The sequence below is a fragment of the Penicillium atrosanguineum genome (genome assembly GCF_028827265.1).
Source record: "Penicillium atrosanguineum strain IBT 20685 chromosome Unknown utg000002l_segment0_segment0, whole genome shotgun sequence".
In the NCBI taxonomy this organism is placed as follows: domain Eukaryota; kingdom Fungi; phylum Ascomycota; class Eurotiomycetes; order Eurotiales; family Aspergillaceae; genus Penicillium; species Penicillium atrosanguineum.
The window spans coordinates 789,078-809,343 of NW_026623134.1; the positions used below are offsets into that span (position 1 = coordinate 789,078).

At 52.0% G+C, this 20,266-nt stretch overlaps 8 protein-coding genes across 8 annotated transcripts; 4 read left to right on the plus strand and 4 right to left on the minus strand.

Annotated features, from left to right (window-relative positions):
• Positions 1-317: 317 nt before the first annotated feature.
• Positions 318-1,390, plus strand: N7443_002038 (uncharacterized protein; the record flags this gene model as incomplete). Its single annotated transcript, XM_056882094.1, has 3 exons — positions 318-669; positions 730-1,090; positions 1,120-1,390. The coding sequence occupies 3 exons, from the start codon at positions 318-320 to the stop codon at positions 1,388-1,390; spliced, it is 984 nt and encodes a 327-aa protein (XP_056743935.1).
• Positions 1,391-1,734: 344 nt separating this feature from the next.
• N7443_002039 (pyrroline-5-carboxylate reductase) lies at positions 1,735-2,666 on the plus strand (the record flags this gene model as incomplete). The annotated part of the gene is made up of 2 exons (XM_056882095.1): positions 1,735-1,771; positions 1,813-2,666. 2 exons carry the CDS (start codon positions 1,735-1,737, stop codon positions 2,664-2,666), a joined length of 891 nt encoding a protein of 296 aa, XP_056743936.1.
• A 130-nt stretch (positions 2,667-2,796) lies between these two features.
• On the minus strand, positions 2,797-4,062 carry N7443_002040 (uncharacterized protein; the record flags this gene model as incomplete). The annotated part of the gene is made up of 1 exon (XM_056882096.1): positions 2,797-4,062. The coding sequence occupies one exon, from the start codon at positions 4,060-4,062 to the stop codon at positions 2,797-2,799; it is 1,266 nt and encodes a 421-aa protein (XP_056743937.1).
• A 595-nt stretch (positions 4,063-4,657) lies between these two features.
• N7443_002041 (uncharacterized protein) lies at positions 4,658-5,494 on the plus strand (the record flags this gene model as incomplete). The annotated part of the gene is made up of 1 exon (XM_056882097.1): positions 4,658-5,494. The coding sequence occupies one exon, from the start codon at positions 4,658-4,660 to the stop codon at positions 5,492-5,494; it is 837 nt and encodes a 278-aa protein (XP_056743938.1).
• A 266-nt stretch (positions 5,495-5,760) lies between these two features.
• N7443_002042 (DnaJ family domain-containing protein) lies at positions 5,761-7,390 on the minus strand (the record flags this gene model as incomplete). The annotated part of the gene is made up of 2 exons (XM_056882098.1): positions 5,761-6,954; positions 7,019-7,390. The coding sequence occupies 2 exons, from the start codon at positions 7,388-7,390 to the stop codon at positions 5,761-5,763; spliced, it is 1,566 nt and encodes a 521-aa protein (XP_056743939.1).
• Positions 7,391-7,668: 278 nt separating this feature from the next.
• On the plus strand, positions 7,669-8,157 carry N7443_002043 (mitochondrial 37S ribosomal protein mS37; the record flags this gene model as incomplete). Its single annotated transcript, XM_056882099.1, has 3 exons — positions 7,669-7,798; positions 7,909-7,988; positions 8,059-8,157. The coding sequence occupies 3 exons, from the start codon at positions 7,669-7,671 to the stop codon at positions 8,155-8,157; spliced, it is 309 nt and encodes a 102-aa protein (XP_056743940.1).
• Positions 8,158-8,350: 193 nt separating this feature from the next.
• Positions 8,351-10,018, minus strand: N7443_002044 (cytochrome P450; the record flags this gene model as incomplete). Its single annotated transcript, XM_056882100.1, has 3 exons — positions 8,351-8,487; positions 8,538-9,631; positions 9,690-10,018. 3 exons carry the CDS (start codon positions 10,016-10,018, stop codon positions 8,351-8,353), a joined length of 1,560 nt encoding a protein of 519 aa, XP_056743941.1.
• Positions 10,019-10,533: 515 nt separating this feature from the next.
• On the minus strand, positions 10,534-19,227 carry N7443_002045 (guanine nucleotide exchange factor DCK1; the record flags this gene model as incomplete). Its single annotated transcript, XM_056882101.1, has 4 exons — positions 10,534-10,618; positions 10,676-11,508; positions 11,577-12,021; positions 12,797-19,227. The coding sequence occupies 4 exons, from the start codon at positions 19,225-19,227 to the stop codon at positions 10,534-10,536; spliced, it is 7,794 nt and encodes a 2,597-aa protein (XP_056743942.1).
• Positions 19,228-20,266: the final 1,039 nt, after the last annotated feature.

The following is a 20,266-nucleotide window of genomic DNA, read 5'->3' on the forward strand; positions in this document are numbered from 1 at the left end:
ACTTGAGAGTAGATACGTGCTGCATAAAAGACAGGACTCGGAATTCGGAAGCGCGCGAGTGCCCGAAAGGTGCAAGTAAGAAACAGTGAGGATGGTGGGGGTGGCTCCAGCCAACCATTTGCCTCAATTTGTCGGCGCTGCGGGTCTACAATTGTGCATAGTTGCTCTACAGAGATCTCTGGCCTAACGCCGCGTTATCTCCGTCGGGTTCCGGAACCGGCGTAATTGAACAACCCGAAGTTCATTTCATAATTAGAGCTTACAAAACGCAGTAATTGATAGCTAATTGATAGATCAGTGAAGAACACTCAAGCAAAATGGTTTCCCTTAAAAACATCCTCTCCTCAAACTCGCGCATCTCCTCAGACCTTCCAAAAGGCCTAGTAGCCATATTCGTTGGTGGAACCTCTGGTATAGGCGAATACACTTTAAAATGCTTCGCGAAAAGAACCTCCAGTCCGCGCGTATATATCATCGGTCGATCGCAGAGCGCAGCTAACCGGATTGTGAGCGAATGCAAGGCTTTGAACCCAGATGGGACTTTCGAGTTCATTCGCGCGGATGTCGGGCTTCTTAAAGAGGTAGATGATGTTTGTCGGCAGATTAGGAGAAAAGAGGAATCTGTAAATATTCTATTCATGACGCAGGGCTCTTTGGCTGCGAAATATAGTTAGTTTATCTCTAACTCGGGATAAAATTGTCGTCTACTTCATGTCTGACACTTTATAGCAACAACGGAAGACCTACAGCTCGATACATCGCTACACTACCACGGCCGCATGCGCTTCATTTCGAATCTCCTTCCACAACTTAAGAATGCTCCCCATCTCCGCCGTGTGGTGAGTGTATTCGGGGCGACAAATGAAGGTGCGATACACACGGAAGACTTCCAAGCCCGAAATCTAGGCTTCATACCACGCCGTGACCACGTCAGTGCAATGATTACTTTGGGGCTGGAGGAAATGGCCCGGCAAGCCCCCAGTATCACTTTCATCCACGAGTTTCCCGGCCTTGTGCAGACCCAAGCTGTGGATGCATGGCCTGGTGCGCTAGGAGTCATTGTGCGATTCGTTGTCTTCGTCGCCGGGCGGTTTATTTGCGTTTCACAAGAGTGCGCAGAGCGCCATGTCTTTTGGCCACCAGCTCCCACTACCCGCCGGCTTCTGGGTCTTCTGATGTATCTGGTGTCTCTGCAGGGGATGAGAAGCCGGCGATTGGGACTGCCGGTGCTACTGGTGGTGGTGTTTACTCGCTTGCGTGGGATGGTGAAGCTGGCGGGTCGAAGTCGCAGGAGGCGTTGGCGAAGTTGCGGGTTGCTGGGATGGATGAGATGTTGAGAAAACATACGGAGGGGGAGTTTAAGCGGATTACTGGAAGTTTGTCCATCTAGTATCTTCTTTCTACCGTCGATCTAATACGATCTTATCATGGATCGCGGGGTTATGGGTATCGGCTGGGAGGGGCGAAGCTCATTCGCACGAGAATACGCCGGGGTTAATGTATCAATCATGTGGTTTAAGATGGTGTTATTTATTTGAATATAAAGTGACCCACAAGTACCCAAAGACTCCACGTGCCAAATTGCTCAATTGGAAAGCTCGGTTCCATCAACCGAAGCTCGGATGCTCGCCCCGAAGCCTTTATCAGCCTAAAGATTGGGAGTTCACAGCACATCTCCAACAAATTCCCAACACAGATCCAATTCCCATTATACAAGACACAAAAAACTGCACAATGGCCCAAGAACGCACCGTCGCATTCATCGGATGCGGTAAATACCCCAACCCCACATCCAGATCCACTGACTCACAGTCGCAGGAAACATGGGCGGTGCAATTCTCCATGGCATCCTCGACGCAGCTTTCGCAACTGAATCTTCACAATCACGACCTGTTTCTCGCTTTGTCGCGTGCACGAAAAGTGCCGCTTCGGCTGAGCGCTTGGCATCTTCTTTCGCCACTGACCAGGAACCGTTTGTCCATGTGACTTCGTCGCAGGATGTTCCTGTACAGATTATGAAAGATGCAGATATTGTTGTCTTGGGATTCAAACCTTTCATGGCCGATGATGTCCTCGGTACGAAGGGTGTGCGCCAGGCACTGGCTGGGAAATTGGTGATCAGTTTGCTGGCGGGGCAGACGCCGCAGAACCTGGCCCGGATCATTCGCGAGGGAACTGATGGGGAGATTGCAGAGCCAGTGATTATGAAGGTGATTCCCAACATGGGTGCTCAGTTCCGTCAATCGATGACTATTATCGAGACTCCAGAGCGGGAAATACCTGCTTATATGACCGAGGTTGTGGAGTGGATGTTCAAGCAGGTTGGCGCGATCAAGTATTTGCCTCAGAATCAGATGGATCTTGGGTCTGTACTGGTTGGTGCGGCGTTGGCTGCTATGACAGTTCCTATTGAGGGCATTCTAGATGGATGTGTGGCAGAGGGATTGAAGAGACCCGATGCTATGGAGATGGTTTTACATGGCCTGAGGGGATTATCTGCTGCTTTGGAATCCGGTATTCATCCCGCTGCTCTGAGAGAGAGTATCTCGTCGCCTCGTGGGTGTACGATCCAGGCGCTGTTGACTCTTGAGAAGGCAGGGAGTCGGTCGGATTATGCGGAGGCGATTATTAACGGTACGCAGCATTTGAAGAAGGCTGATAAATAGATGCGACACTTTATGCACGATAGACAAGTGAGATGAAATAGATACATCCAGTGTATTTCAATAAGGAGATTCAGGTCCAAAGTGCCACCTTCCTGACGCCTTATTTGATCACAATTTACCAAGTACTTTATCAACCCCACACGTCGTGATCGTCTTTGACTAGATCATCTTCATTCAGAACTCGGAGACCATTCTCCTTCTCCTCGCGTCTGCGTTGACGCTTTGTGACTGTTCGGCCAGGTGTGAACGGCGTCACCGGAGTGAAAGGCATGTATGCACTGTACGGTGTCGGCATGCCAGTTACAGGTCCATGTGAATTCTTCACAGGCCTCTCCAGAATAGTAGTCTTGGTTGCCGGCGCACTACGCAGAGGATATGCATCACGGAACGGCAGATTAGATGCTGCCTGGTTGGTGGTAGACAAGTTTAAGGGAGCGGGTGCTCTTGAACGTCCCGAGGGAGGCATAACCGGAAGCGTGTTCTGACCAAAAGCTAGTCCTGGGCGAGTTGAGGGGATTGAAGGAGGCGGGCCGGGGTTATAGATCCGTGGTGATAGAGGCGGCTGTTCAGGAATATAAGGCTGGGGCGAACGAATCTCTGGAGAACCAAGAGGACCAGGAGAACCAAGAGGAGAGGAAATCTGTTGCTTGCGAATGCTAAGCCGCGGAGACTTCAATTTACCTGCATCCGGATTTGATCGAGAGTTGGAGCTGAATAACTTCGTTAAGCGAGACGGCTTGGGAGATTTCAAGGGAGCATTCAAAAGACCCGAGGATGAGTATTCCGAGTTTTGCGAGGTATGGCGATCGGTGAATGGGTTGGTGTATTGGCTAGCCGGTGAATTACTCTGAGAATCCGAATTCCTCGCAGTGATATCGATATCAACTCCAGCGGTTTTTTGGGCATCATGCTCCATGACCGCTGCGTATAGCATCTCCATTTCATCCTGAGCCCGCTGGCGGTCCGAGGCGACCACGGACTCGTCGATTGTCACCATGCTGCCGTTAAAAGAGGTCTGGGAAGGCCTGCCTCCTCGATGAAGAGTAGGAAGATCCTGTGACATGGGCGAAATCGGGCTGGGATCCATATCAAGTGTGGGCTTGACAGGTCTCAAAATTTGCATTTGCAAGGAGTAGTTGGAAGAGTGGACTGTCCGACGCAGGCGTCGTCCAACAAAGAGAAGCAGGGCAAGAAGAACGGCAACAAATAAAACGTAGGCGCCAGCGATGCTTCCCAGTTGGATGGCAAGTAGCGATCTGTTCAGCGACGGAGGAGCATCGACACTTCCAGAGCGTTTCATGTGTAACCCAGTCGACGCGGAGACCGGAACCGTATACAGCAGCCAGAGAGGGAAGATATACGATAAAGGAGTCAGGGCGACCGGAGCAGAAGTCATGGCCGGCACCTGTGACTAGGATCAAGCAGGGAGCGAAAGAGATTTAAGTGCAGCAGAAATCACTCAATCACTGCCGATCGACATGTCTCGGCATTGGAGAGGACAAATCTCGAGGGCAGGGCACTTTGGTCTTCCCAGGTGGCCAGGTGGGGCAGTAAGCCGGGGGAGGGGGATCTGTATATGAGCATGAGAGGCATCGTGTGTGACGGTGTGAAGAGCAGCGTGTGTGAGAAAGATGAGGCCATCTCTGCCTGTCGTTGGCTGCCGTTAAGCGCCCGCATGCAAGATCATCACCCCGTCACGGACCAGTCACATCGTGCACATTGACCTTCAGGGATCAGACCTCCATATCTCCAGTATACATACTTCTGCTTCAATTCAAGAGGTAGATCATAGTTATAGACAGATGCACTTTGGATAGAGTCCTTGTCTCCTCGGTTGTCTGTCGAGTGTCCAGTCCAGTCGTACCTTCCTTCCCTTCACTCACTTTACGTCGCCTTCTCTCTTTCACTCGCCATGTCTCCTCTTGTCCTCTTTTCTTCTTTCCCTCGTCGAACCATCAATTCTTCATCTCCATCTCCATCACTATCTCTTCATGGGCCACAAATTCTCTGTCGTCGGCGGGGTCAAGTCGGAAAACTTCTATCAACAAGGCAACGCCATCAACGAAATCTGGCTCGGCGACGTCGAGATTATCTCTCGACTTCCGTTCGGTGATTCGGACCTCGAGCAATCTGGCTGGCCTGCCGGAGGCTGGCCCAAGATCCCCTGGCATCAGTTCATCATCCCACTCAAACGTGATCTCCACACCATCACCAACTCAACCATGTCGCGCAACACCTCCCTGGATTGTTATGCTGCGCTTCAAGCAGAGCATGATTTACCTATCGCCTGTTTGTTCAGCTCCTGGAGCGAATCTCTGGTGGTTTTCTTTGGCGCGCTCTTCACCTGTCTCGGATTCATGATGGCCTTCGTTGCTGCTAAGCAAATGGCTGAAGCTTCCAAAGCATTATCTAGGTGGTCGAGAATTCGCGTGCAGGTCATTCCCCGAGAGTATCTCCCAAGTATTGTGAAACGCTTGGTCCGGGTGTATGCGGGACTCGGTGCACTTTTTACGGTAGTTGGATTTGTCGCCATCTTCATGGGGATTCCGATGTTGAGGCATGGTCTCCGAGGACTGAGCGCGAATCGTCTCATTGCTTGGATTTCCGTATCCTTGATTGTGATCATCGGCTTTGAGTTCATTTGGAAATTGATTACCCTTCTCGCGAATCTGAGACGCACGCTTATGGCACTCCGGCGACCATTAAGTGAGGACCCAGAGGAGAAACCTGATCCAGCTTTGAACATCATCACTGCCGATGAGTTTGACGATCGCTATTTAGCTCTAAGTCCATGCCCTGAGTGTGAGAAGCGCTCGCTCTTCGATTGAAACGTCAAGTGTCGTCTGGTCGGGCTTCAATTCTTTTTATGCCGACGTGCAAGATAGCTCTGAGCGGATGGATTTCATGAATGACGAGATCATATTATTATCGAAGCGGGGGCGGAGACCGAAGTTTACTGTTTACATCCAAGAGATGAGTTTTGATCATGAAGGTCATCAAGTCTATCATGTTATTCTCGTTCAACAACGACATTGTCAAGCTTACATCCAAGCAGTCGATAGATGTACATCCATCCCCAACGAATATGGACATTCTATTTCTGTCCATCCTTGGAAAACATGTCCCGCCACATCTCCTTAAGACCGTAAGTCTTCGTCTTGTCCTCTTCGTAGACGCGTACGTTATTAGCTGTACCGATTGACTCAAGCATGCTGGACGACGGCCCACTGAAGCGTGCAGAAGGCCGCGCTCGCTCAGTCGCCCGACGGCGGATCTCTTCAGCCAACTGTGGCGCAACCTCGGCAAAACAGTTGTTCAACTCGCGATCCAAATTGAGGTATGGTTTTTGGGCTGAGCGGGGTGCTTGGAGGTTGTAAGACCGGGCAATCTTATTTATATGCTTCACGGCCAGCTCATGGTACGAGCGTTCAATCCCAATATAGGCTTCGTCTCGCAGGGGAGGGAGATGTGGAATATCTCCAGGAGCATTTGTCTCTCCATCAGACTCGACAGCTTCCGATGTCTCCACGTGGGCGACAATCCGGCCATCGGTATTAATCTCACTGACCTGCTCCTCACTCTTCTCGAATGCGGCCTCCACCTTCCTTTTCTCAACCAACCTCACCTCAGCCGCAGCATGTCCCCTCGCCCTCCTCATCTGCTCATCTAGAGATCCACCCCGGCTAGCGATCAACATCGCCGCATGCCTCCTCCACTCCACTCGTATCCTCTGCCTGAACCGGCTAATCTCCGAAACAAGTTCCTGCTGCTTCTCAATCCACGGCGGCACAATTTCCTGCTTCTGAATAATCTTGTTCATAAAGTACTCCGTCGTATCAATATACGCGCTATTGGCATTATGATCCGTTTCCGTATTAATGCCCTTCCCGCGCTTGATCTGTCGGAACTGGCCGCGGGCAATGGCGTCTTCGATTCTTTCGTTTGCGAGCGATGAAAGGCCATGTATAGATATCGGCATTGACTGCGCTCCTGGGGATAATTTCTCGCTCATTTCGCGGCGCATTGTCTCACGCTCTTCTTCGGAAAAGCCAGGGGCTTGCGTTAATGTGTATTTTGATGTCAGCTCTTTTGCTGTGGCGAGGCGCTGGCCTGGGGTGCGGATGGGTTTCGGGGCGGGTTTGAGGTTCACGGGTTGCGGGATCTTGTATGGGGTGCGAATTGGTTTGCTGGCGTCGTCCAGCATGCGTAGTGCCGAGTCGGCTAGGGTCTCTGTTCCTGTCCATGCGGGAGCTGCGGCTGTCTCGCGTGTTCCTTGGCCTGCGCTAGCCTGTAGATCGTCCAGATGCATAGGTTAGTCGTTGCATAGTAGCTTGAGTCGGAGGTGTTCGTACCGGCATGTCAAGGATCGAGTGCTCAACAGCATATTCGCTTTTGAATGCAGCTGCTTTGACTCGCTCCTCGAGTTGTTTCTTCAGGTCTTCAGAGAATCCTGCGGCCTCCATGTTGCGTTGCGCCGACCGTCCACCTTCCAGCATCGCATCCTCGGTCATCTGTGAGAGACGGCGAGCCATGGCTCCCTTCTCCTCCTCTTCCTGTATCTTATCAGACTCTCCATCTTCATCCGTTTTTGTATTTGTAGAATTCGCGTTCTGTCGTCGTTGACAAGCCGCTGAGAACCGTCGTGGTGTGGGAGCTACAGTGTGTATCGAGGGCCGAACAGCCACACGACGAAACTGTGAGCGCCTGAGCTGTGTGCTATTCATTGCCAGTCTCTTTCCAACAAGGCCAGGCGCATAAGATGACCAAAGAATCAGAAAACAAATAGTTTTAATAACACAAGAGCTGCGAGTGGCAATCACCTCGCGACCTCGCCCAACCGGACCGCTTAGTCATGCACCTCCGCGGAGCCTAAACTTCCAGGGATTTTGCGCATCTCCGTCTCGCAGGTGCCAATCTCTCCCCGCTGTCCACGGAGCCCGACATCTCGATTTCCACTATTCCCGATACTGTCCTCATCCTTTGAATCACTCCGTCTTTCACAATGGCTGGCAAGGGCAACGTCTCGACCCGGCTCAACCCGCTCCGGTTGAACACTATCAACCACCTTCGCGTCCGTCGCCCCAACCAGCATGAGCAGAACCCCTGCGTCACTGTCATGTCTTCGATGCTGAGTACGTATACTCTGTTCTCAATGCCGATACTCGTTCAATCGCCGCATCTCCGGACATCAGCCGGAATACATTAGGGAAACCTGAACCTCGGAATACTAACAAATTTCCAGACTGCTGGGCATCGCAAGGATACGGCTTCGAAGGCTGCGCTGGCCTGGAAGCACAGTTGCGCAAGTGCATGGATTCATCCGTTCGTCTCCTCATTCATCCCACCCGTTCCATCTCATCCCGTCAGTCCACTAACGCCGAATCCTATCTAGAAATCGCAAGAAAAGAAGAAGAACACCGTCAACTACCACTTGATGAGAATGTACCCCAAGGTCGTGGGCCCACGGAAGAAGGACGGCGTGCTGGGCTAAATATGTCGCATTATCACTGGGAGTTTTATCATCCATATGTCCGCAGAATCGCGATTCAACGAGTCTGCTGGTGTGTGGATACGGGAATTTGTTTTTGCATTGTACATTATATACCTACGTGGCAGCGCGTGAAAAGAATTGATTTTCTCATTATCTTGACTTCATATAATTTAATTGAACGATCATGTAGTGATTAGACAGAGTGGAATTTCAGGATCAACTTCTCGGCTTTGGGATGCACGGTGTAAGCATCTATTTCTTGAATGTCTTCGTCGTTGACGATGGTGGTTCGGAAGTTTGTGTATACTGCCGCGGCGACGAGTTTGGATTCTAATGAAGTGAGCATGCATAATCCAGTTCGCAGGTTCGATGAAACATACCTTGCAATGCGAGGTTACTACCAACGCACATCCGACCTCCGCTGCCAAAAGCCCAGAACCAGCGACGTCTTTCTTCAAGTTCGGCGGGCAAGCTCTCTTCTTTGAGCCAGCGGTTCGGCTGCCAGCTTTCTGGATCGGGGAAAACGTCGGGGTTTCGGTGTAGCGAGTAGGCTTGTGCATTGACTCGGATGTTGGGAGGGATATTATCGTATCCAGCCAGTGAACAAGATGGAGAGGGTGTGACTCGGGGTTGGATGCCTGGAATCGGCGCATGAAGTCGCAAGGTCTCCGTGATGATAGCTTCCAGAATAGGCAGATTGTCAATTGCCTTTGCCGAGGGTAGATCTGCGCCCTCGGGGAACTTAATCGGCGGATTGAGGGTCAATAGTTCCTGTCGAAGCTTCTCTTGCCATTCAGGATGTTTGGATAACTCCCAGAAAAGGTAAGTCAGACCAACGGCACTAGTTTCAAAGCCAGCTGTAAGTTGATCGTACATCTCACAAGCAATGTCGATTTGCTGCTGCTTGTGATCCTGTTTTGAGCCTGTTTCTTTCATAGATTGTTTGTCGAGACTCTGCTTCAACTGCTTATAGACGATAGGTTCAACGGCGGGGTCGGTGGAATCAAGACAATTTGCAGCCCGGCCGCAGAGATCCAAAGCCCACACATCGAGAACTTCGTTCGCCTCGTCACAGTACTTCGGAATCACGCGGAGTCCCACACAGCTAAGCCATCCCTGCAGTTTCGGGGTCTCTTGGTGATAAAACTCAAAAGGCTTGCGACAGAGGTACATATGGAGCCATTTCTTGCGGTAATCATGATCCTGGATATGATTTGTACCATTTCTCAAGCCGAACAGGTAACATGAGACGAAGTCCATTGTCAGTCCCATATCCAGATCGTGCACATCGAGAGACTTGTTCGATTCCACCGACTCTTGAATCACAGGCAGCAAGCGGTCGAAAACAATCGCATTAGAGACCAAGCGTAGATGAGGCGATGTCTGCAGCGTGGACTTGGAGTAGATATTGGATAGCATTCTCTTGCGGGTGGCGTGAGTCTTTGTTCCGACCATTGTGAACATGCTCACGGTTCTACGCAGATTAATATATTCCCATTTTCCAGAATTAACGACAACATGATTGTACTCACCCGAGCGATCCAAAGACCCGCGGATACCAATCATGTTTCTCGAACCCGCCCGTGTAAACCGTCTTGATACCCTCATCGACACAATTAATCGAGAGTTCCGACGGACCAAGTCTCACTAGCGGACCGAGACGTTCATGAGCAGCCTGGATAGTCCGATTGTTTGTCATGCGGAAACGTCTCCAGAGCATCCAGACGGGAGAAAGAGGAACACTCCAGTGAGCATTGGGGATCTTAGCCAATGGCGAGATGAAAGCAGGGTAAATGATCCCCTTGTAGAGGATCAAGGCCACCAGGGCCGCGGCAGCCAGGGTTATGACTGAGAGAGCCATAACAGATGGAGGAAGTTCGCATTCTTCCAAAGATTGGAGGTTGGCAGCCAAACTTATAGGTGTCCGTGGTTTTACTCCGGGTAAGTGGCAGGGCCCCCACATAGGATTGGAGAAGAACCAAATCGGTAAGTCGAGGAGATACTGGGGCTCTTTTGGGCTGGGTTGTCCAACCAGATGCCTGCCGATTACTGTACTTCCCCCGCGCTGATAAGAGTACGTCCGATAAGCGACAGGCGAAAGACGGAAATTAGGACACTTTTCGTACAGTTGACCACCTAGGTATCGAGATAGAGATAGAGATAGAGATAGATATTGAGAATGAGATCGAGATTCTCGCAGAGCTATACAGGCATGAATTTTGAGACTAGAAGAAAAGGGATCCGTTCGGGCAAGTACACAATCAGGATATTGCAACATTGGTAGAAACTCGCTCACGCGACACCGCTGACCACAAGAAGTCAACGGCAGAGGCTGTTCAAATCAAGGAAAGGCTTTTGGAAGCGGTAGCTCTCAAATCAATTGATAAACTTGCTGAAGATACCGACACCATCGCCGGCATCATCGGGGTAGACGTAGAACGCAAGGGCCAGAATCATGTACCTGCCAGTTCAAGTTAGAAAGTGATCAGAAAAGGTGGACGGTAAGGGATAAACGTACAATCCAAGGCACATGCCGCCCTCAAGATAATTCGACTTGCCATCCTGGATCAACAGGGTGACAACCAGACCGGAAATAAAGAACGCGACAGTTTCGAAAGTCTGGAAATGCAGGGTCATTTCGATACCCATGATCCAGCCCAGGATGACCAGGAAAGGAGTGACGAAGAGGGCAATCTGCAAGCTACTGCCGATCGCAACACCGATTGCAAGGTCCATCTTATCCTTGTAAGCCACCACGACGGCTGTGACATGCTCTGCGGCATTGCCGACAATCGGGATCAGCACCAGACCAATAAATGTCTTGCTCATGCCGGTCTTCTGCACAATGCTGTCAATGCTGCCGACGAGATAATCGGCGCAGATGGCCACGAGGATGGTGACGACGATCAGCGCGACGGTGGCTGCCCACGGGCTAAGGAGGCGCTCTTCCTCTTCCTCTTCGGCGCCGTCGGCGTTCTCGGTATCGCTGCCGTTGCTCTCCTCGAACAGCTGGGCATGGGACCGCAGTTGGAAGTAGAGGTACATCACGTAGAGGACGAGCAGGATGATGGCGGTACCGTGGGACAATACAAGGATGTTGGCTTGGGCGCTCTGCTTGGACGAGGAAAGGGCGGCGTAGAGGGTCGCGGGAATAATCAAGGACGCGGATGCGACCGCCATCAACGAGGACATGGTCGACGCCACGGTGCTGTTGAAGGACTGTTCGGAGAAGCGGAGACCGCCGACAAAGAAGCAGCAGCCCAGAACCAGGAGGATGTTGGAGAGAATGCTACCCAGCATACTGGCCTGGACGACACGGATCTGGTTATCCTTCAGCGCAATGATACTGACCTAGTAAACCCCAATTGTTAGCGATGAACTGTGAGTGTATAAACGATTAAAGGCATTCCAGATCTTACAATCAGCTCGACTGCATTGCCGAAAGTCGCGTTCATCAAGCCGCCAAGCGCCTGGCCCATGGTAGCAGCCAGCTCCTCGGTAGCGAAGCTCAGCATAGAAGCCAGCGGGATAATGGCGAAGAAGTTCAACACGAAAATAGCGGTTGAGTCCCAGCCAAGTGCACCGGCGATGATACCCAGTGGGACAAAGATGAGAAGTACATTGACGTAGTCACGGACCAGCGTCAACCACGCGAGACGCACGACATGCATAGGCCATCGCACCCAGGCTCTGTTGTCCTTCGGATGGTGATGGTGGCTGCCATGCTCCGTCTGCTCATGGGGAGTAAGGCCTTGGAAGGAACGCGAATGAGATTCACTGAGCAGAGCAGTGCGCTCGCCAGGGTCGACTGTGGGGTCAACTATGCCATTGCCGCTCATTTTCCTGTTGGGGCCGAAGCTATGGCTTCGCACTTTGGATCGAAATTGGACGGAAGCTGACGGGCGTTAGTTGAGGGTGGAAACATTAAAGGCGAAGGGAAGGGCCAGGAACAAGCGACGTACACATAATGCTACGCGAGAGAGCCAAGCTTGGTTAATTGCAAAACGGAAATTTTGGCGGGGAAATCCAGCCACGCAAACCGTGGTCGAGGTTGAGAGGGGGAAGATCGTGATGCAATGGGCGCAATGACCGTTTCGAAAGCTCGACGAGGGCCAGCACAGCCTCGATGGCTACGATACAGTGGAGACCGATGGACCTTTCCAATGGCTCCCTGCAGGGGGAGCTTGGACTGGTTTTGTGTGAGACTCGACGGTCTCCACCTTTTTATTCCCTGTTTCGGCCGTCTATTCGATCATCGGAAACCTTTAGGTGGAGCCAAGACTTGCACTGCCACACTACACAGCAGCTTGTCACCTTGGCCTTAAAGTCTTAGTCTCGTTTAGTCTCGTTTTTGGACTTGGTCTCGTTTGAGGTCGGTTTAACTTCGGTTTGGTATTTGGTATAAAACATACTGGAGCTAGGAATATAGCACATGGTATCTCCTTAGGACAAAAAAAAAAAAACAAGCAAGGAAAAAATACAAGTAGTAAGTCACATCAAGAAGATAGAAAGGATCGGAGAGATCACACGCAAAAGGTCAAGTTAAAAAGGGGAGGTGTGAGGTGTGAGTTGAAAGATGAAAGATGAAAGATGAACGAAGAAAGGTGAATAGGGAGGTGAAATAGAAAGGAATGATTACTCCTCAAGGAGCGCGCCGTTCGGTTTGAAATCCACCCGGCTGTTCTTGCGGCCAACGCCCTTGAGAAGACTGAATCGTCGGAACACCGAGTCGCGCATCCCGCTATTATGGTTGGTGTTGGCGGGATGGGAAGAGACATGGGCCCTGCTCATACCATAAGTACCATTGGTACCGTTCGGGGGGGTCACGTCCCGGCCTCCGTTCGTGCTTTCACGCGTCACCGGACGGGAATAGTCGCGTGTTGGCGGGAGAGTTGACCATCCGCCGCTCGATGCGGGTGCAGGTCGCTCAGACGGACTGCCCACCCCACCGCTGGCTGCAGGGCCACGATGTTGGGATCCGGCGCGACTGCGATCATCGTGTGACTGACCGGCCGTGTCGCGCGAGGTACTGCGGGAGGGTTGCTTCTTCAGGCTCTCGTCGCCGACACCAGCGATGGACGGGGAAGAGCCATGCTTGCCTTGCGCGCCGAACCAGCTCCGTCGCTTGTCACTCTTACCACCCCGGGAATGGTCGGTGGCCCGACTGTGAATGGTGGCTGCGTCGTCATCTTCCTCGCGCTCGTCGAGATTCTTATCTTTGCTGTCCGACGGCTGGATGGTGAAGATCGAGTTCGATTGGCCGTGGGATCGCTTGAAAGGGTTGATGATGCTGATGCGATGGCTGACCGATTGCCTTTCTGAGCGCTTACGCGTGTGAGTATTACCCCGGGCTGCTCGGATAAGCTCTTGCTCGGGGCTGACGGAGCGCTGCACAGCCTGCTTTCGACGCTCAGATGTGGGGGATTGGCGGGGTTGGGTCGGTGTCGGGCTCGAATAATCGGGTGGGGATGTCATGAGGGATGCCAATTCTGGCTCAAAAACGTTTTCATAGCGGCGCAGGAGCTCCGCCTGCGTGGCTTGTTGCGCTGGCCGCTGGTATAGGGACAGCGCATGCTTAAATGCCAAGGCATGGTCGATAAGGGCAACAGCAAGGGCGTTCTCCATCGGATCCATGGTCTCCACTTCTTCAGGCTCTTCCGGCTCTTCATCTTCATTCTCGGGCTCCTCCACCTTGCTCTTCGTGCCCTGGGCGCCACTAAGGAAGCTGCGGTACAAGGCCACACAGTTCGAGGTTGACCCCCGCATCTCAAGCAACTGTTCCAGTGCCTCGGTCAAGTTCATCAAACCATTGTCCTCGCCCGCTGCGGCTCGGCGTTCCAGGAGCTGCAATTCCTGTGTCTTGCGACATGTTCGCTCAATAGCAGTTTGAAGGGGGGAGAGAGCAACTTCCTGAACAGAAACAATCTCACTGCGACGAAGGATGTTCGGGAAGGACTCCGCAACAGTAAAGATGAACTTCTCAACATACTGCTCACGCACGTCCGAGCTACTAGTGTGCCTCCGGGAAGTAGCGGAGAAACGAGAAGGTTCCGAAATCAACAGATGCTCACGAACAGAGTTTGGAACCTTAGAGCGCTGGAAGACAGGATGAGAAACATCGCGGTGGGCAGTGACTCCACTGATCTGGAGGAATTGGCCCTCATAGTCGGGGATCTCGCCAGACGACATGATCTGTGCAGTGGGGTGCTCCCGCTGCATGCGATCCACAAACGATGCCATGCGCTCTGTCGCAGAGCCCTCGAAGACAAATTCCTTATCACGCAGGGCGGGATGGAATCCGAGACCCTTGTAGACGACGCGGAAGTACCGAGGGAACTGTTTGTCGCCCTTGGCAACAAAATCGTAAATCCGAGCCATGGAGCTCTGAGCCCGAGAGAGCTTGGCAAAGTCCATCGTCGTAGCTTCGTAGTGGGCAGCAAGCTCCTTGTAACATGCAAGTGCAGGAGCCCAGGCCATCGCATTCTCGAAATGCTGGATGATGGAGAAGTACAGAGCTTCCTTCCGCTCGAATGCGCTCTGTGCAACGAAAGGTGGTGACATGATCTCCGACACAGGTTTGTTGAGATCCCATTCGTAGAGATCGGCGTGGAACTGCAGAGCAAGACCAGCCTCGGTGAAGTTGCCAGCAGCGGCTTGGGCATCGGCCAATTCGTGGACGTAACGAATGAAGATGTCTTCCCGGCCCATGTCTTTCATGTATTCCATAAGCTTGAGAGCATGGAGACTCTGGATGGATGCGCTGCTCTGGGAGGCCACCAGCAGGTCAAGAAGCTCATCGACAGTTGCAATGAGACCCTTCATAGCGTTGAACAGGTCCTCATCAGACTCCGCGTCGCCTTCGAACAGGTCCAAAAGCTCGCCGACAAAGATCTTCTGACTGACGCTCTCACTCATCTGCTTAGACTTGAAGAGAGAATCCAGGCTAGAGATGATCTCCGTCTCGATAATTGAAATATCTTGGTTGAGATCCCACTCACTCAGAATCATTGTGCGGAGAACGTGAACGGCAACGTGGCGCAAGCCCTCGTGCACGCTGAGACAAAGACCAATAATCGGAGGAACCAGGTTCGGAACGTACTGAACCTGGTAACCACCTAACTTTTTCAAACCATAGCGTTCCTGCTCGTCATCTGTGGTATCCCAGCCGATCGCTTCCCAAGTGGAGTGAAGCAGATCAGCGCCTTGCTCGCGAACATCACCGGCAATCTTCCAGACAGCACGACGTTTCTGTTCAGGGAATGTCTCAAGGGCAAGAGCGTCGCTGGAGATCACCTTCAGCAGTATCGTAAAGAAAGATTCCCAGAGCTTGGTATCAAAGGTATCAGCATCATCGGGGCTGGGAAGAAACTTGTCAATCAGGAGCAACCCGAGATGCTCGAGACTCTTGATGGCCGCCCGATGGTTGTAAACATGAATACTAAACCAGTTTTCAGGATACGCCTCACAATCCATGATGGAGTTGTGAGCTTCAAAAGCTTGGGCAACGAAAGTAGCAAGCTCCAATTCTTTCAAAGCAGGCATCTTGGGGGTCACGATCTTGGCTATGGCGGCCATAATGGCAGACAATTCCACCAGGGACTCGTCAAACTTCTGAGGAATCGTAGAAGTCTTAACCTGGAAGGGGAAAGCCTTGCTGAAGAGTAAAGACAAATACTCTGTCTCGTCAACTCCCTCGGTTGCGATAGCACAGTATGAAGCGACAATACTCGGCATAAACTCGTATAGCTGGGGATCTGGCTGAGAAAGCAATTGAGCAACAATTGCACTGTTAAGTCGGACCTGATCGCGGTACTGATCCGAAACGCTTCCCTTGGAGCCCCAGTAAGGTGCCAGCCAGCCAACACAGCTGGAAATCAAGGTCCTTCTCTCGTCGCCGGATGCGAAGATCTCGAATTGGGTATAGTTTTGGATGAGCACCAATTTATAGAGCACCAACATTCCCGTAACGTCCGTACATGAATCCATGAAACTTAAAGCAATCATTATCATTTCATCCTGCCCGAGGACATTGGAAAGCTCAGGGAGCCATGAATGGAAGTGCTGGACGATCAAGGTTTTGCTTCCCACCAGACTTGGTGACGGGTTCTTCATCAGCGTTTCCATCGACTTGAAAATCGTGTGCAAGTCCCGGTTGAAGGTGGACTGCACAGTGGTGATACCAATGCCTTCCTCCTTAGCCTTTTGCTGCTCGCGGGCTTTGATAATGAACTTGAGCAAGTGACGTCCCACCTTGAAGGCAGCACGGAGATTGCGGGATTGATGGAGCTCGGTCGCGGCGTTCAAGAGGCGCAAGTAGCTGCGGATAAGGCATGGGGTGACGAATGGGAAGTTAAATTGCGAGTCAGCGTAGTTGTCGACCAAAGGGCTGAGGTTGAATCTCCGGTCGTGAACAATTCCCAGCACGGTGACCAGATTGTTGAAGATTAAATCTTCATATTCTTCATTTCCAGCGTTCTCAGCAAGAATACCGAACAGCGCATCGAACACACTGCGGAGCTGCTTGACAATCTCAATCTCTGGAACGAAAAGGAGACGCTTCAAGGTATCGAGAACCTCGTCAACCGGGCGATCCTTCCAGTTCAGCAGGCTCAAGATGACCTGGTCCTGCGAGTACTCGGTACTGCACAGATGGGTCTCAAGACGCAGTGTTGCTAGAGGGCCAGTGACCGCTTCATCCTTGGCAGCTTCATTCTTGCCAAGTGCACTCCACGGAAGGCTGAGATAGGCACCCTTACCATTCTCAATGCTAGAGGTCTGCTTATCATAAGCATAGAGCAATAGTGAGTGCTGACCATCTCGAATGAACGCATTTTGGTCCCAAAGAGGCATCCATGCAAGAGCGAAGGGGAACTCCGGCGCATCCGCAACACTCATAATAATATGTGAGCCGGGAATGCGGTCTGTAGGGATCTTCAGGCGGATTGTCTGGTTCCACGGAAAGCCGCGATCGGCAATTGTTGTACGCCATGCTGTTGCGGAGGTCGGAGCGGAGGATGGGAAGACGCATTTGTCTACACGTGTGCCAGATGCATCGCGAACCTCCAGGGTTAGTTGAAGGTTGCGAAGGCCAGTATTTGTTTGGAGAGGAATCTGGCCAGCAGCCGGATGAGATAGCAGCGCATCGGTAGGGAGCACGGCCTGTGATAGTGTAATATAGATGTCGGATCGAGGCTTCGCAGGTGCTTTCGAGAACCCGATTCGCCTTGTCTGTACAACATCGTGCAGGATCGTGGGGTTTTGGCGGACAAGGTTTTCTGGATCAGTGCTGATGAATGGATGCAAGTGGAGATGTAGACGTGCAGCCGTTTCAGATCGCACATATCGACTATTGGCGTTAGGAAGCAACATTTGAAGCAACTTGTCGAAGCCTTCCGCATACGCCTGGCCTTCCTCACCCTCTCGAGGGGTTGACCAGATGTTAACCACCTGTTCAGCATCCTTGTCTTGTCGGAGAACAGGCGACACCTCCAAGATGCCAACACCTACAGTGCGGATAGCCATAGATTCTTTTGTGGGCGCCGGTTGAGGAGAGGATGTCTCCTGGACATTGGACGAGCTGCTTGATGACCGTGGGGCTGATTGAGCAGAAGACTTGACTGGCTGGTCAAGGGTCGGACTACCCCGTGCCTTGGGGGACCACATCATACTGCGCCGTGTCCTCAAACTTCCCTTAGCTGATGGCTGCACACCTCCTGCGCTGGTTGTTCGTGTGGTAATTGGGCCTTCCCTCGACATAGAAGCTCTTGACGGTGTGGTTTCAGCTGCAGACCGAGACTCTGCCGTCCGGACGGAAGCAACTAGATAAAGTTGTCGTCCATTAGCGCTGCCATCGCCGATATCAGTCGCAGCAAGTTCAGTGAATAATGTTTTCAGCTTGTTACTTTGGGTCAAGCTGACAAATTTGTCGGGAGATGGAATGTCCAAGCTGTACGTCTCGGACAGCGGATTATATGCACCGGCGTCTGACCGAGAGTATAGCTGCATTCCAAGGGTCACTGGGCCCGGGACATTTCCAGATACAGCATTTATTTCCAACAGCATATGATGCAAAGCCGTGGAGTCAGATGTGGTTGTAGGACGATCATCGAGCATGCTCATTTCGGATTGCAGCTTGGCCAGCTGAATTGCGGAGTCTTCGCCTGTCAACAATCGGCCTCTTTGTTCAGGATCGCGCACAATGATATCTCCACTGAGCATTTTGTTGGCGCGAACAAGCTTCCACACCGTCTCATCGCGCAATGATTCCTTCTCTTTCCCGGTCAACACATTATGAAGCAATTGGCGCCGCGAGAAGTCCAATTCTTGTACAATTGTAGACATCTCCTCCAGTACATCATATTGACGAGCGAGAAGCAGTTCGTGTAAGTTTGTAGAATGCCATTCGCGGAGGCATGATGCGATTTCGTCGACCAGCGGTTCTGTCAGCGAAGTCGGGGTCTCGTCTCCAATTTTCAACATGGGCACAGGCGCGGCGGGTTTAGGTGCATCGGGATCTCGAGGAGCGAAGGACATGGGCGTGTGCGGGATCGACCCGGTTCGATAGGTTTGAACAGATCGCGGACTTGACAGGTCCGATTCATCGGTCTTATTGATCACAATCTGTGCGGGTCTTCCCTTCTTTGCGAGGATTACGTCCGTCACCTCGCCGACTGTTGTCGACTCGCCTATGGAGAAGGCCAAGCTGCTTCGAGACACATAGTCTCCGTCGAGACCGGGCAAGGTCAATCGGTCAAAACTCTTTCGATCTCCATTGAGCATGGCCTTGTAACCATCGCCGTCGCCCAGCACCTCCCTGATCTCAACACAGTTCCGCGGGAAGATGCCGGAGAAAACACGGGCCTCGAGAGTTTGACCCTTGGTACTCGTCAACCCCGCCAACAGCGACGGCGGCGCAACTAGATAGCCACGACACCATTCTCCGTCGGATCCGCCTTGTTCTATAATGTATAATTCATCGCCGAGTTCGAGGGGGAGGTCGGCCGGGGAGGAGGGGTGGAACGGGTAAATGGCCACAGCAAAAGCAATGCGAGGCAGCGGCCGCCAGGGCATAGCTGCGGCGAGCTCTGGTCACCGAGCGCGAGCAGGAATTCCAAAGAATAAGCTCAAGGGTATCTCGGCTCTTCCCGCACAGTATGGTTGACGATCCGATCGCAAGAATCTCAAGGCAAGGGAGGCAGGGATTCACGGGGGAATGTTCGTCTCGAAGGAACGCGACATGCAGTCAAAGTTCCAAGATGCCGGGTCTGGGGAGGAGAAAGGAGAGGAATGCGGTTGGGGTTTCGGTATGCGACAGATAGGAAAAGATCTAGAGGGTCATGATCATGATTAGGGTGACGGAGAATCGGACAATTGAGATGATGTTGCACAAATGGCTCTTGGGGGCCGAGAGTCCCAACGTGCAACGGCGCAAGAGAGCTGTTCGGAGCAGGTCGAGTCCTCTTGGAGTCGCACTCGGTATCCGTGCCCCCTTGCGAGGGAAACCTCTCGCGTAGTGGAGACTCCCTGGCCCTTTGGGCCACAACAGTGGGGAAATAAGGAGGGGTGAAGGAAGGGGCTCACCTTAGAATAGAAATACAGGAGACGAGAGGGAGAAATAGAGAAGAGAAGATCAAAGTGCCAGACCAAGTGCCAGAACGAAAAATCACCAATCTTAAGTTTCTCCCCACACACACACACCGTACAAACCTTGGAAGGCAGCCCAATTGGCACTCCACCGAGGCAGGTTTCAGCTGACAAGGACAGCTACAGAGTTGGTTCGCAGTTGATACAGATGGGATTAGAACGTGTTCTTTTGTTTGTGCCGGGATCTCTTGATCTCTTAATTTCCCAGGAGCTTGAGAAGCATCGGGAGCCCAAGCCTGGACGGTAGTGGGAGCTATATGTGGCGCACGCATTACGGCTCAGGAGTTCCCCTGTGAAGAGCAGTCCACTAGAAGAAGACTAGTTAGATTAAGTCAAATAGGTTCTCCATCTCCCGGTCCACCGTGTATTCCAGCTCGAAGCAACAATCGTGATTGCAAGCACGGACCAGAGCGTGCCCCTGAGCGTGAAATTAGATAAATGAGATGGCCTCGAACAGGTGGACCCG